This window comes from Capra hircus, chromosome 3 (genome assembly GCF_001704415.2).
Source record: "Capra hircus breed San Clemente chromosome 3, ASM170441v1, whole genome shotgun sequence".
In the NCBI taxonomy this organism is placed as follows: domain Eukaryota; kingdom Metazoa; phylum Chordata; class Mammalia; order Artiodactyla; family Bovidae; genus Capra; species Capra hircus.
This window is the reverse complement of record NC_030810.1, coordinates 96,320,751-96,336,740: the sequence shown is the minus strand read 5'-3', so window position 1 is coordinate 96,336,740 and position 15,990 is coordinate 96,320,751. Positions and strand designations below refer to the sequence as shown.

Sequence of the window (15,990 nt, the reverse complement as noted above, 5' to 3'; positions counted from 1 at the left end):
TCCCTGGTGGCTCAGATGGTAAGGAATCTGCCTGAAATGAGGGAAACCTGGGTATAGTTCCTGGGTTGGGAAGATCCCCTGGAGAAGGGAGTGGCAATCCACTCCAGTATTCTTGCTTGGAGAATCCCATGGACAGTAGCCTGGTGAGCTATAGTCCATGAGGTTGCAAAGAGTTGGACACAACTGGAATGACTAAGCACAGCACAGAACGAATGTGAGGGGTCTGAGCAGGGAAAGAGCTTGACCCATTCTAACTCTGAGAGCAGCTCAGTTTGCCTGGAGCCTGTGGACCAGAGTTAGGGGAGGGTGGGGAGGGATGGAGAGGCAGGCAGGAGCCAGGGCATGCTGACCCTGCAAGGCCAGGCAGAGCTTGGATTGAATTCTGAGTCCGGTGGTAAGCACTGAAAGAATGACATGGTCTGACTATATGTTAACAAAGATCACTTTGGTTGCTGAGTGAAGAGAAGAGATTGGACAGGGACATAAGAGACACAGGTTCAATCCCTAGGTCAGGAAGATCCCCTGGAGGAGAGCATGGCAACCCACTCCCATATTTTTGCCTAGGGAATTCCCATGCACAGAGAAGCCTAGCGGGCTACAGTCCATAGGGTTGCAAAGAGTCAGACATGACTGAGGTGACAGCACACAAGAGTGGAAGAGGAGAGATTAGTTTGAAGGGTATTTAGAGTAGTTTAGTCAAAAGACAACAGTGACCTGGTCTAACTAAGATGGGGAGGCAGAGGTTGACAGTCCTATTTGATCACAGTAAGTAAATAACATTAAGGGTACGGCTGATACTGAAGTACTCAAACGAGTCTCCCCTGCTACTTCAGATGTACAGTGCGTGGGCAGGGATGGGTGCAGTGGGTTTATGAGTCCTCTTTCTGGTTGCTTGGGGGCCCCTGTACGGTCCTCTGGTCCTCACTTGCCTCTGCTAGGGGTGTGGCCTGGGGCAGGTCTGGGCTGGTCCTTGGGTTCCTTGTGTTTGATATGCCCTTCCAACAGGAGACCGTTCAACTTGCACTTTTGTGTTCCTGCCTCGGTCAGACCTCCCGGACTTTCCTAGATAGCTCGGCTCCACCTCAGGTTTCATCTAGGTCCTCTGGCTCTTGCCTGGACCGCAGCACCTCTAATGTCGAGGTCACCCTGCCTTCTCCTCTGAGTCCCTGACCCGCTGTAGAAGGGCCATGGAAGGCTCGGGAATCCTAACTCAGGCCTCTTCCTGCTGTGTCTGTGCTAGTGCAGCCAACCCAAGTGTGGCCTGCCAGTGTGCCTCTGAGTCCCCCCAACCCTGCCCCTGGAGTTTAGTTTGAGTAGAGAGCAAAAGCACATGTAAACCTAACTACTTGCTTTTCTTTTGTCCATCACCTCTTTTCTCATGTCCCACTGGAGTAGAAAGGGAGGATTTTTTTTTACTTCTTTTTCTGCCTGATGAAAATTCATCTCATGCCGCATCTTTCCTTCTGTAGGTCAGCAAGCTGTCATTTACCTCCTTTCTGTACTGAATCTGGAGAAGGAAATGGCAACTTACTCCAGTACTCTTGCCTGGAGAATCCCATAGACAGAGAAGCCTGGTGGGCTATGGTCCGCAGGGTCGCAGAGTCAGACACAACTGAAGCGACTTAGCATCCACTATACTGAATCTACCAGGTGGCTCTTGATATGGGAACTGTGGGATTATCGATGTTGTGAATACATTGATTTACTCCTCCAAAATACTGTCCACGTTACCCTTGATATTTGTGTGTGTGCGCGTGCTCAGTCATGTCTGAATTTTTGCGACCCCATCAAGCTCCTTTGTCCATGGGATTCTCCAGACAAGAATACTGGAGTGGGTTGCCATTTCCTCCCCCAGGGGATCTTCCCAACCAGGGATAGAACCCACATCTCCTGAGTTGGGAGGTGGATTCTTTACTTCGGAACCACATGAGAAACTCACCCTTGGTATTTGTAGGCATAGCCAAAGTTGTTGGCATAAGCATTAATCGGGGTCATAGTTTAGTGTGGGTAGCTAGTGTTGCTCTCTTCTGCCTACAGGGTAACTGAATGTCTGCAGGGTAGTAAAGGCTTTTCATGATGTGGCCTGAGGTCAACCTCTCAGTTTTCTCTCTCACTTTCTCTTCTTGTACCTCGTGCTCTGGTTACATCAGACTCTTCAGTGTTTCTTAAAAATGTTCATTCTGGGACTTCTCTGGTGGTCTGCTGGTTGAGAATCTGCCTTCCAGTGCGGGGGATGTAAGTTCGGCTCCCAGTCAAGGAACTATGATCCCACGTGTCACAGAGCAACTAGGTCTATGCGCAACAACTAGAAAGTCCGCACACCGCAACAAAGATCCCACCTGATGCAACTGAGACCAATGCAGCCAAACAAATGCTTCATTCTTTCCCACTTCAATTCCATGACTTACGTAAGAGCTTTCTTCTTAAATGCTTCCCTTGTGCCTTTCTCCCCTTTTTGCAGATTTCATTAAAATCCTATGCATCCTTCCCAGCTTGGCTTACATGCTTCCCCTAAGGTAAAACCTGGGAGCCCTTCAGCTAGCATGAAGCAATTATTACTTCCTCTAAGTTCTTATGGCACTTTGCCTTTATTCAAAACCTTATAACTTTTTGTTTTATGCTGTAATTATTAATATATATATATCTTCTTTTTTCTCCTTGATTATAAGCTTTATTGGAGAAGGCACAGATGATACACAGTACTGACTGTCCACTACTCTGCAATTGCAGCCCGTCACATGGCTTTGCACACAAATGTAATGCAATGTGTTTGCTCACTCATGTCTGATTCTTTGCAGCCCCATGGACTGTAGCCCATCAGACTCCTCTGTCCATGGGATTTCCCAGGCAATAACACTGGAGTGGGTTGCCATTTCCTTCTCCAGGGGATCTCTTCCTGACCCAGGGATCAAACCTGTGTCTCTTGCATCTCCTGCATTGGCAAGCGGATTCTTTACCACTGCACCACCTGGAAAACCCTTGATAATAAATGAATAAGGCGTAGCACCATCACCCTCTTCATAAAACTCTCTAAACCCCACATTAAAAACTTTGAAACAAGTAGAAAAGTGTTGTGTTTCCTAACATTTGGTGGTATTTGTCTATTAAATATCCATGCAGACTCCTTGGCCTGAAATACAGGGAACTGTGGAAAACAAGTTTTCAACCCGCTTCTCCCAGGCCCATTAAATAGAACATCATTACATTTACAGGGGTCTGTGCCCCCAAAACACAGCAGTGCAATCATATATCACAAGCTGCTATCATAAATGAGTCAGACAGGATAAGCCAACTTGAAAGAGAAAATAAAATATTATAACTCCAACTTGAAAAGAAAATATGGTGTGTGGTTTATTGCTATGGATTATGGAGGAAGAAAACTGATTTTAAGTCAAAAACAGAAAAGCAGTGACAGTCTTAAAAGTCAATACAGTATTCACAGGGCAGACACTAAACTTTAGAAAGCCAAAGCTTCGGGCTCTTGCTCTGGTCTATAAAATAGATGTAAAATTGCTTTTGCTTCATTATTAGTGCTATGTTATTAGTGTGCCACTCTGAAGCAAGGAATGTTTAGGGGGAAAAAATAAACTTTGGTACTTTCAAGGCAGAATCTCTTTTTCAGAATCTCACATTGTATTTTAAAGACCTTCAGACTGTGACTTTAGGAAATTCTGTTGTGACAAAGGGAGACAGAAGAGGGACCTAGAAAGACATGCAATGTAAGAAACACTATTTAGATGTCCTAGTGGTAAGTTCTGCTGTGATCAGAAATGGGAAGATGTCCCTAAGTCTGTTCCCTATGTCTGCATCTCCATTCCTTCCCTACAGATGGGCTCAGCAGTACTGTTTTTCTAGATTTCATATATATATGCATTCAGTTCAGTTCAGTTCAGTTCAGTCGCTCAGTCGTGTCCGACTCTGCAACCCCATGAATTGCAGCACGCCAGGCCTCCCTGTCCATCACCAACTCCCGGAGTTCACTCAGACTCACGTCCATCGAGTCAGTGATGCCATCCAGCCATCTCATCCTCTGTCGTCCCCTTCTCCTCCTGCCCCCAATCCCTCCCAGCATCAGAGTCTTTTCCAATGAGTCAACTCTTCGCATGAGGTGGCAAAGTACTGGAGTTTCAGCTTTAGCATCATTCCCTCCAAAGAAATTCCAGGGCTGATCTCCTTCGGAATGGACTGGTTGGATCTCTTTGCAGTCCAAGGGACTCTCAAGAGTCTTCTCTGACACCACAGTTCAAAAGCATCAATTCTTTGGTGCTCAGCCTTCTTCACAGTCCAACTCTCACATCCATACATGACCACTGGAAAAACCATAGCCTTGACTAGATGGACCTTAGTCGGCAAAGTAATATCTCTGCTTTTGAATATGCTATCTAGGTTGGTCATAACTTTTCTTCCAAGGAGTAAATGTCTTTTAATTTCATGGCTGCAATCACCATCTGCAGTGATTTTGGAGGCCCCCAAAATAAAGCCTAACACTGTTTCCACTGTTTCCCCATCTGTTTCCCATGAAGTGATGGGACCGGATACCATGATCTTCGTTTTCTGAATGTTGAGCTTTAAGCCAACTTTTTCACTCTCCTCTTTCACTTTCATCAAGAGGCTTTTGAGTTCCTCTTCACTTTCTGCCATAAGGGTGGTGTCATCTGCATATCTGAGGTTATTGATATTTCTCCCGGCAATCTTGATTCCAGCTTGTGTTTCTTCATTATGAGCGTTTCTCATAATGTACTCTGCATAGAAGTTAAATAAGCAGGGCGACGATATACAGCCTTGACATACTCCTTTTCCTATTTGGAAGCAGTCTGTTGTTCCATGTCCAGTTCTAACTGTTGCTTCCTGACCTGCATACAGATTTCTCAAGAGGCAGGTCAGGTGGTCTGGTATTGCCATCTCTTTCAGCATTCCCACAGTTGATTGTGATCCACACAGTCAAAGGCTTTGGCATAGTCAATAAAGCAGAAATAGATGTTTTTCTGGAACTCTCTTGCTTTTACCATGATCCAGCGGATGTTGGCAATTTGATCTCTGGTTCCTCTGCCTTTTCTAAAACCAGCTTGAACATCAGGAAGTTCACAGTTCACGTATTGCTGAAGCCTGGCTTGAAGAATTTTGAGCATTACTTTACTAGTGTGTGAGATGAGTGCAATACAGTATTTGTATTTCTCTTTCTGACTTACTTCAGTCTGTATAACAGGCTCTAGGTTCATCCACCTCAGTTCAACTGACTCAAATTCATTCTTTGACCACCTAGAGGGGTGGGATGGGAGGGGGGACAGGAGGCTCAAGAGGGAGGGGATATATATATAATTATGACTGATTCGTGTTGTTGTAAAGCCGAAACCAATACAACATTGTAAAGAAATTATCCTCCAGTTAAAAAGTAAATGAATGAATTTTAAATTTAATTTTTTAAAATAAATGAATTTTAAAAAGGTAAAAAAAAGAAATAGGAAGATGATCTTAAAAATGAAATTTCCTTATTTCTAGAATTACCATGGAGGATGACTTTCCTCCTTTCCTGAGCTTCCTAGGCCCCACCTCTTAAGTCTCTGTTGTTTGAACATAGTGAGTCATTACCATCCAGTTCAGACAGAAGATATCAAAATGCCTCCCATGACAAAGGTTAAAGGTAGAAACACAAGAGTGCAGATGGAATTTGTTGGTCAGGCCTGTTCTGGTCTGAAGGCAATAGGGTAATATATACTGAAGCAGAACGGGAGGGGATGTGGATAGAATGCAGTTGAGGGGGAATCTTGTGCTGAGTGGTGATTGAATGATTGAACCGGATGACTCCTAAAGACCCATCCAACTTGGGTTACAATTGTTTGCACTGGATTTGCTCAGCCTTATGAAGCTGCTTCTTTGTTTCTTTTGATTAAGTTATAGGACTTAAGAGACTGGGTGAGATGCCCTGCATCCTGCCTCATCCCGTCCCCCATTTCTAGATTTTTCTTTGGGTGCAGCCTTGATAAAAGTCTAGCTACTTTTTTGTGTTGTCTACAAGGTCATTTTAGGTCATATCAGATGAGCAATACACAAAGGCAAAAAAGGCACAACTTAAGTGAAACGGGAAATGCAGGCAATTATTTGGTTCTGTCAGGCTGAGGCAGGTTGTCTGGTGGTCTAATTGCACCTGATTGGATTGACTGAATCCATTCATTCATTCTTCACTCACTTGCTCCCTCATTCATTTATTCATTCATTCGACAAGCACTTTTCAGGTACTTCCTGTGCGTCTTGTATCTGACCATTGTCCGGTTTTCCATTTGGATACCTTTGTTTGTCTGGACAAATGATTTATCACCATTTGGGGGCAAGGAAGGTGAGCAGAAGAGAGTTTACAGAGTCACATACTGGGAAGACCTTGGTTTTTAGGAAGAAGTGGGTCAGGTGGGTCAGACATCTGTGTGCCAGGCCCAAGTCCTATGTCAACTTCAATCTAAATCTCAAACTAAAAGGAAGTTAAATAAAAATAACAGCTGTTGTTCACTGGGTGATTTTTGTTAACTTTCTAGGAGCAACCAAAAAAGAAATCAGTTAATATAAATACAATTCTTCCTCTTTTTGTTTGTTTTCCAGATCACCAGATTAAAAATTGACCGAAACCCTTTTGCTAAAGGATTCAGAGATTCTGGAAGGAACAGGTGAGCAAATTGGACATGACTCACTGGCCTTTCTTTTCTATATGGCATTATTTTCCCCACACCCCATTGGTGGCTCTGGCTCCTGCTTTTTGGAGAACATTTGCATGCTAGACAGATGCAGACCAAGAGAAATGGGTAGTTGTTCAGGAATCAAAAAGCTGCCTCCCAAAGGTTGAATTATTCAGTTCTTTGTTTGTAATTTGTGCTTGTGCTCAGTCGGGTCTGACTGTGACCCCGCAGACTGTAGCCCTCTGTAGCCATGCTCCTCTGTCCATGAGATTCTCCAGGCAAGAATACTAGAGTGAGTCGCTACGCTCTCCTCCAGGGGATCTTCCCCATCCAGGGACTGGACTCCTGTCTCCTGCGTCTCCTGCATTGGCAGGTGGCTGTGCAACTGCGTCTCCCACTAGTGCAACCTGGGAAGCCCAGGTAGTGGAATAGCCTAAGGAAGATGCCTTCCTATTAATGACTCTTTAAAGTAAGACAAAGGCCTTTGTTTTCAAAATGTAGCTAATGAAGAATGGTTTCTATTCCATGCCCAATGGCCAAGTCAAGAACAGGCTTGTAAGATGTTTCCTGTCGCCTCCTTTTGGGGGCTCTGCCTTCTGGGCTTATTGAGAACCTTGTTAGTGAAGAGGAGCTCAAAATAGAAGCTAGCTTTTCATAAAGAAGCCTCTATGGTGTTTAAGGTGTTTACTTGGGGTCCATGCACATTTCAGGGGTTCTGTGAGTTACCAGATAGTGAAAGAAAAGTTGTGAGTGAATGACCAGGTGTGCATTTTTCTAGGGAGAGGTCCATAGCTTTCTTCAAATTTTCAAAAAATATCTGTGACCAAAAAGTTAAGAATTTCTGCTCTAGACATCACCGTCTGTCTCCGGAGACCAATCCTAGTGACTTTAGGTATCCAGTTCCTTTCTTTCCTTCTGTATCTTCAGCAGCATTTCATGTTTATTTTCTTGGCATTCCAAAGAATGCTTTCGTTTTTTCTCCTTTTCCCCTCTGTTTTGTCTTCCCATTGGATTCCTTGTTTTTCAGAGGCATGACTTAGAAGAGAAAATTAGAATAGAGAGGGTGTATTGACCAGGATTGGACTTGCACTGGGAATTGGAGGCACACTTTAATCTTGAGATTAAGACCTTGCGTCTCGAAGCATATATCTCTGGTTAGAAAATTGTGATAACAGCTCAGTTCAAGTCCTGAGGTTCTCCTGTCTCCTCACTAGGCTAGAAAGGACCGTGACACATCATTTGGCCATGGCCTGTGTCTGCCTTAAGGCTGGTGAATATCTTACTGCTTGCTGCTGCTGCTGCTAAGTCGCTTCTGTCGTGTCCAACTCTGTGCAACCCCATAGACAGCAGGCCACCAGGCTCCTCCGTCCATGGGATTTTCCAGGCAAGAGTACTGGAATGGGGTGCTATTTACTGCTTAAAATGTCTGTCCTGAGTGATAGACTGCTCTTCTTTGTAAGAACGCCAGGAAAATAGAACTAGAGATCCTCATTAGCCCATGTCAGTGTCTTATTCATTAATTTCTGATAGCATGGAAATTCTTTATTATGTCATATTAAAACCTGCATGCTGTTTTCAGTAATATCAGTAATTATAGAAGTTATCTGTTATTGAACACTACTGTGTTCCAGACTTTTTACTTACATTCTTTCTAATCTTTAAGGCAACCTGTTTGTCACCAATAAGGAAACAAGCTCAGAGAGCTTAAGCAGCTTTTCTAATGTCACACAATAAATCTGGGAGTAGGGAAGATAACCCAAGTCCTCTTCACATCAAAGTCTGTGCACTTCAAGCTTTATCATGCCAGCAGTAAAATCTTGCTTATTTTATATTCAACAGATATGGAGAATAGAGCTCTTTCTCTAAAAATCATTCTTCTACTTAAAGATCCTACTCAAGTAGCCAGAACTTTCCCTCTCCCAAATAAATCAACCAGCATTCTCTGGCTGTCTATGCAGATTATTCACCACGACTTTGTTGTTTATGTCCTCGTGTGTGTGTGTGTGTGCATGCACGCATGTGCTCAGTCACTTCAGTCGTGTCCAACTCTTTGTGACCCTATGGACTGCAGCCCACTAGGCTCCTCAGTCCATGGGATTCTCCAGGCAAGAATCCTGGAGTGGGCTGCCACGCCCCCTCTCCAGAGGATCTTCACAACCCAGGGATGGAACCCTTCTCTCCTGCATTGCAGGCAGATTCTTTACTGACTGAGCCACTAAAGAAAGCCCTGTTTACTCCCCATATTCCTGTAAATAAGGGGTCCCTAGTAGAGGACAGGAGGTCAAGCTGAACATCCCTAGCAACTGAAACTGATACGATGAAAGTGAAGTCATCTGTGTCATGAAGGGACTGGGATGAATTAGCGAAGGTAGAAGCCATTCTTATCCTCCAGCTCCCTGGGAAGCTAGACTAAAATAAACTTGTTGGGGCAGATACAGGAGTCCCTGTATTTTCTCTTTAAGAAGCTCAAAATTGCCTGTTAACCACACTTTAATTCTTACTGGCTGCCTGCAGGATGACAGCAAGAATTATTAACGCCATTTGGCAGATGGGAAAATTGATGGGTGAGGATATAGAGGATTATTTATAAATCTCCAGGAACTGGTGGTCTATGCCAACACCAGAATCCAGTTAGTTCATCACCTTCTAATCAGTGGCTCATTGATGGCCTTTCTTGTGCTAACAGAGTTCTTAAGAATCTATGATTTTCCCCATGAATTTTAAACATCAGATGACTCATACAGACGTGCATGGTTTGATGAGTTGCATAGAAATGTACCCGAAACATATGGATTACATTTCCTTTAAAGACACATGGGCTTAAAAATTAGGAGGGAAAGTGCTTGGCCAGTGTTTTTTGGTTTTGTAGAACACAAAACATTTGTGGAATACTTTGGAATTACAGAAATTGCCAGACCTCAAACCAAAACACGTTCAGGTTTGTCGATCTCCATCAATCCCAGTGTGATCCTGAGGTTCCAGAGGGGAGTGTGAGAGGAAAGATGGGAAGACGCAGCTGCTGCTGCAGTCTCTTAAAAAGCCTCTCATGAGTCTCCATAGGCTCATAAACCTCTCACTACAGTGCTGGGGTGGCAGAGCGTGGCTAGGGTGACAGCCGTGTCCTCTGAGGGTTGAGAAGAACTTGAGGCAGCTCTTGTGAAGACACTTATTTCCCATTCTTATTTGTTTACCTTTGGGTTCCCTGGGTCTTCACTGCTTTGCAAGGGCTCTCCCTAGTTGCGGAGAGTGGGGCTACTCTTCCTTGCGGTGCACGGGCTTCTCACTGAAGTGGTTTTTCCTGCCGTGGAGCACAGGCTGTAGTCCTGAGAGCTTCAGGAGTTGCGGCTCACCGACCCTAGAGCGCGCGGGCTCTAGCAGTTGCGGCACGTGGGCTTAGTTCCTCCGTGGCATGTGGAATCTTTCTGGGCCAGGGGTCGAACCCAGGACTCCTGCACTGGCAGGCAGATTCTCATCCATTGCCACCACCAGGGAAGTCCTCCCATTCTTGTCGGAATGAAAGCAGAGGTCTATGACAAGTGTTCGTGGCTTGTAGCCCCATCACTTTCTCTTTCCCCTCAGTGGGAACCAGGGTGACGGATGTGACTGCTGAGTCTGGAACTCTTCAGGACTGCTTGCCTGCAGAGAGTATGCAATCTGGGCTCTTGCCGTTGCATGGTAAGCCCAGCAGAGGAGGCCTGCAGGAAGTCAACTCCTTTCAGGGGGTTCCCGCACACTCTTTCAGCCTTCGTACCTGTGCAATCATCTTCAAATACTCTTTATCAATAGTAAAACTGGTGTTTTGGTCTCCATGGCATCACTCTCCTAGGTCTTCCTCAGAAATTTATTCTGAGTTCAAACGAGGACAAGGGGTGATAACCGTTGGGCATTCCAGAACCCCAGTGGGAGTCCCACTGAGTTCACTGTGTCAGCCCTGTGACATCATCAGAGCCCATCATGGTTCCTCCTTCTTCTTTAGAAAGCATCATTCACACGCTACAGTGTGAGAAGGTCACTGCCCTTTGGCCTTTACTTATGGAGCTCCTACTTTTCATTCCCATGTGATTATGTCCCTGAATAGAAGTGTCTACCAAAGTGTGTGTGTGTGTGTGTGTGTGTGCGTGTGTGTGTGTGTGCGTGTGTGTTCATGTTATGGAGAAGAGTAGTAGATATCTAGTCATTTTGCAGTGAAAACACTGACAGATTTTGCTTCCAAGCATTGTCTCTGCAATGGGAGGGAGATTATTTATTTCTGTTGTTCTTCCTTCTAGATTTCTCAGAAATTCTGTAGCCCAAATACAGCTTTCGGTGGAAGCATCAATATGTATTTACCTTTAGCAGGCCCAGCTCCAGGGTGCATTATCCAGCATCCATTTTGGGAGATTCCTCATAAGGAGGAGGCAGTAACACCTTCTTGTTGCTGGCGGAAAACAGATGCCCTTAGCATGAGTTAAGTTTTGTCTTGTGATCTGTGCTCCTGGGCTTTGTCTGTTCCCTGCTAGAATGAAGCTCCTTGCAGATGGGGCTCTACCTTTTTCAGGTTCTTATTCTTATATTTTTTTCCCATGTAGTGCCAGGTATATAGAGTAAAATAACAATTGTTCCTTTAGTTACAAAACATTAGACAGAGTTGATGAGTGGCAGAGAAGTTAAAAATTGGCATCTCTGGAATAAGAAAGCCTTAAGCCAACCAGAGATGAGTTAGGTAGAGCAACAGTGGGGAGCTGGTTTTGGGTGCTAAGAACGGAATAAAGAATGAATCTATAAATAGTCTTTGTAGGAAAGACTAAGGGCAATTTTAATTCAAATCTGAGATGGACTGCTGCTGTAAGACACTGGTTTAGCTTAATTGTAGATTAGCAATGTTCAGGCCATTTGAACTGGCCCTGTACAGTGAGGGTGTATCTGGGCTGCCTGGCTCCCTGAAGAAGGAGAACATCCAGCAAGTTCCAGAGGTGTGAGCCTCAGGGAAGACGGGCTCCCAGAAGATGAGCCCAAGCAGAGTAAGGTTTGGTTGAGAAAGGTCACTCAGGAGCAAACTGAGAGGTCAAATTACATCTTTGGTGATGACCACCCCAATGGGCATCTCTGTCTGAAGAGAAGATGAAGGTCAGGAGGCTGAAGAGAAACAGGAGTCTTTGCACTGAGTCTCATAGTCGAGAAGCAGCCCCGGAGGTTGTATGTGTCCACGTGCCTGGAGAGCCCATGTGCGCAGCTGGAGGGAGCGTTGCCACGGCAGAGACCTTGCACTTGAAAGGGGAGAGACAGAGGAGCAGCAGGAAAGAGGACTCTGCAGGTCTCAGCCAACATCTAAAGTGAAAACCTCGTTACTGTTAGGATTTTATAAGATTTTACAGAAAGCCTCAGTTAGTTTGGGAACATCTATATAGTTCCCAGGGACTTCCTCCAAAGCAAACACATACACAAAGAGGAGAGGATTAAAATTATGACCTGTCGATGGAATGAAGGTTCTGTGAACTTGTTTTAGAAGTGGTGTGAACTGTGTGACCCTGGGTTCTCCTCTGTTAGCAGCCTTCATCCTGTCTCTGACCTTGGCCTTTGCCTATACTCCCAGCTTCCATACAGTCTAAGAGAACTACAGGGGGATTGTCCCAGGTGACGTGGTTTCCTGCAGATGCCCCTTGCTGGCATGGCATGCCAGGAGTCACTGTTGTGCTTCCGTGACAGGTCCCCCTGGGAGTTGCCCTTCTGTAGCCCAGCGAGTTGTTGCAGCTTTTTGGGAGGGTGTCTTTGTCTCGATGGAGTTTGCCCTTGGAGGTTTAAACCAGGACACTCAAATTCCACAAGGCAGGGACTGTCAGAGAGGGCCAGTGGCAGCCCCTGTATTATGAGGAGCTTGGTTTTCAAGGGAAAGTAGTTTTGATAGGTTGCCTCTCACTAAAAACACAATAGGGCCTGCACTGTTGCTGTTCAGTCAGTAAGTTTTATCTAATACTCTGTGACCCCGTGGACTGCAGCACGCCAGGCCTCCCTGTCCCTCACCATTTCTCAGAGTTTGCCCAAGTTCATGTCTATTAAATCTGTCATGCTATCTAACCATCTCATCCTCTGCCACCTTCTCCTTTTGCCTTCAGTCTTTCCCAGCATTAGGGTCTTTTCCAGTGAGTCAGCTCTTTGTGTCAGGTGGCTAAAGTGTGGCTTCAGCATCAGTCCTTCCAATGAGTATTCAGGGTTGATTTCCTTTACTATTGACTGGTTGGATCTCCTTGCTGTCCAAGGGACTCTGAAGAGTCTTTCCAGCACCACAGTCGGAAAGCATCAATTCTTCAGTGCTCAGCTTTCTTTATTGTCCAACTCTCACATCCATACATGACTACTGACAAGACCATAGGTTTGACAGTATGGACCTTAGCCAGCAAAGCAATGTCTCTGCTTTTTAATTTGCTGTCTAGGTTTGTCATGGCTTTCCTTCCAAGAAGCAAGCATCTTCTAATTTCATGACTACAGTTGATACTGATTTTGGAGCCTAAGAAGAGAAAATCTGTCACTGCTTCCCCTTTTCCCCCTTCTATTTTTCCATGAAGTGATGGGACCAGATGCCATGATCTTAGTATTTTTTAATGTTGAGTTTAATAGGTTGCCCCTCACTAAAAACACAATAGGGCCTGTACTGAGTCTGAGCTAATTCTCTGACTGTTTCCTGCAAGCATTGCTGCTTTCTGGGAATGTGATGGGTGATAGTGTTTCCTGGTGCCTAGTGTCCCTTACATGTGTTGGGGGACGGTGATCTAAAAATGGAACCATTGACTGCCTTACAGGAATGGATGTGTCTGTTTACTGGAAGAGGATGCTTAACGAGGCTGAGACTTAAACCAAAGGAAGGAATCTCTACTGGTGGTGGGAAGGTATTTGGGAGTAAAGTGTTTTTGTGGACCCCCAGTTAAGCAGCTGCTGTCCCAAGGCCATGTTCACTGAATGGAAAGCCATTTCCTGGCAAGAGAGAGGACTGTGAGATGAGGTATTAGAGTGCTGAAAATTAACAGGAGGAAAAACGGGAAAAGGTTAGCCCCAAGGCCACATCCTCTGAAAGAAACTTTCCTTTGGGAGTTAAGGTGCATGTGGGTCTCAGTTAAAATCTGTTAGTTGAGTTCTCTAGTATAACCAAGTATCTCGAATGCTGTGTACACACTTATCTATCTGTTCAGCTGAACATATGAAATTTCCTTAGTTGTAGGTCAAAATGGTGAGATATTAGCTATTTCCTGCAGTTCAACCTTGTATATTTATTTCTGGGCATTCAGATCATAAGTATATAAATAGTAGTAGTAATCATTTCATTTAGTATCTGTGGTCCAAGTTTTCTCCTTTTACCTCGGAGCTGATTGGTACCAGTATAGAGTTTCCCATTTTACTGATGGTAAGACTGAGTACAGTGAGGTAGTTGCTTTTAGAGCTGGCAAATCTGCCAGTGACAGCCTCCAGAGAATTGTGTCATACTCCTCCGACAGGCATCACTTGCCGGTCAGCAGACACACTTGCCCCTGTCCACCTCTGATTCCTTGTCACTCCTGAAGGTAAGCTTAGAGCTAAGGAGCTGACCGCTTGCCTTCCTTCAATCAGCATGACTTTCCAAGTGTTTCCCTCACTTTAAATTTCTATAGTTTTTGTTTGTTCTCCCTTGAGCCATTGGCTGTATTTTTCCAGCCAGTCTCATCCTGCTCATTCCTGGCAATCTCACTAACCCCTGGAGATTTTGTACACTCTTTTGTTATCCCTGGCCTGGGTGCCATTCAACAGATCTATGGAAGCGATCAGTGCTGGACTCCCCGGTAGGCGTTGCTTCATCTGCAGCTGAAGGTAGCTGGCTTCATAGTGGACTCTGGCAGCAGCATCCTTCCAGACTCCTCCTGTTCATCCAGGCCATAGCTGTTTTTCACGTCCCCAGGCTTATGGTCTTTCAGCCAGTGTTTAACATTTTTCTCTGCCTTGTTATTTGTTCTCCCTCCTGTGTCATGAATCTTTCCCCCTATTGTCCTCTTGGCCATGTGGGTTTGCCAGAGAAAGTTGGCAGTTGTTTTATTATCTATGGCTCTTGCCCAGCGATGGTGTCATCTAACAGAGTGACGTCTGTTTAATGGCTAACATATTGGAGTCTGAAATATCTGCAAGATAATGAGGCCTACAGAGGCTTGGGGGACACATTTTTTTGGTTCTTAGAGGAGAGAATGAGAAACGAAATTAGGTAACATACGAGTCCTTCCACATTCAGCCCAGAACCAGAGGGCTGACAAAGCTTTGTATTCCAGTTAAGTAAGAGTGTTTTCTCTTGTTCCATATCACAACCTGAGCAGATGGTGGGATTTCTATTACTTGAGTTAGATCAGTGGTCTTCATGCTTTTATTGTATTTTCTCTCTTATGTTGAAATATTTTGTCCTAATCAGTATGCATTTATTAAGTAACAATTAAAAGGGAGTAATAGTATCTCCATTTTGCAGGTAGGAAGCTTTAGGAGTGTGAGGTTATATAACTTGGCAAGGTTGCACCAGTTAAGTGGCAGGGTTGCAGCTGGAACCCTGGTCAACAGCCTGGCTCCTGACCTTGTGCTCTTAACCAGTAAGCTAATCTGGGCCTTGTGTAATTTAGCATTACTCTACTTATTCAGACTCCAAGTGGTTACAGCACTCCCATGTTGGAAATCCCTGGGTAAGGAACAGTTTTAACTCAACTCTAATCTTCTGTCCATTGAACACTTGTTCTTTCAAACCATTGTAAAGTACCAGTTCATCAGGTAGATGTATTTATTGCACACCTAAAGCTGGGGTTAAAAATTTTTTTTTAATTAGAGGATAATCCCTTAACAATATTGTGTTGGTTTCTGCCATATATCAACATGAATCAGCCATAGGTATACATGTGTCCCCTCCCTCTTGAACCTCCCTCCCACCTCCTCCCCATCCCACCCCTCTAGGTTGTCACAGAGCTCTGGCTTTGGGTTCCCTGCCTCATACATCAGACTCCCTCTTTTTATCTGTTTTCCATAAGGTAATGTATATGTTTCAATGCTACTCTCTCAGATCACCCCACCTTCTTCTTGCCCCCTACCCCGTGCCACCCCCTGCCCGATGTCCGAAAGTCTGTTCTTTATGTCTGTATCCCCTTTGCTGCCCTGCAAATAGGATTGTCAGTACCGTCTTTCTAGATTCCATATATATGCGTTAATATATGATATTTGTCTTTCTGTTACTTCACTCTGTGCAACAGGCTCTAGGTTCATCCACCTCATTGGAACTGACTCAAATGCATTCTTTTTTATGGCTGGGTAATATTCCATTGTATATATGTACCACAACTTCTTTATCCATTCA

General features: G+C 44.7%; 1 protein-coding gene across 2 annotated transcripts in view; it reads left to right on the top strand.

Moving 5' to 3' along the window:
* TBX15 (T-box 15) overlaps window positions 1-15,990 on the top strand; it is a 125,150-nt gene that overhangs the window by 88,244 nt on the left and 20,916 nt on the right. For both annotated transcript variants that reach the window (XM_018045977.1, XM_005677795.3), the window contains exon 6: window positions 6,592-6,656. In XM_018045977.1, the coding sequence (XP_017901466.1) occupies window positions 6,592-6,656 (65 nt within the window). The remainder of the gene's footprint in view (window positions 1-6,591; window positions 6,657-15,990) is intronic.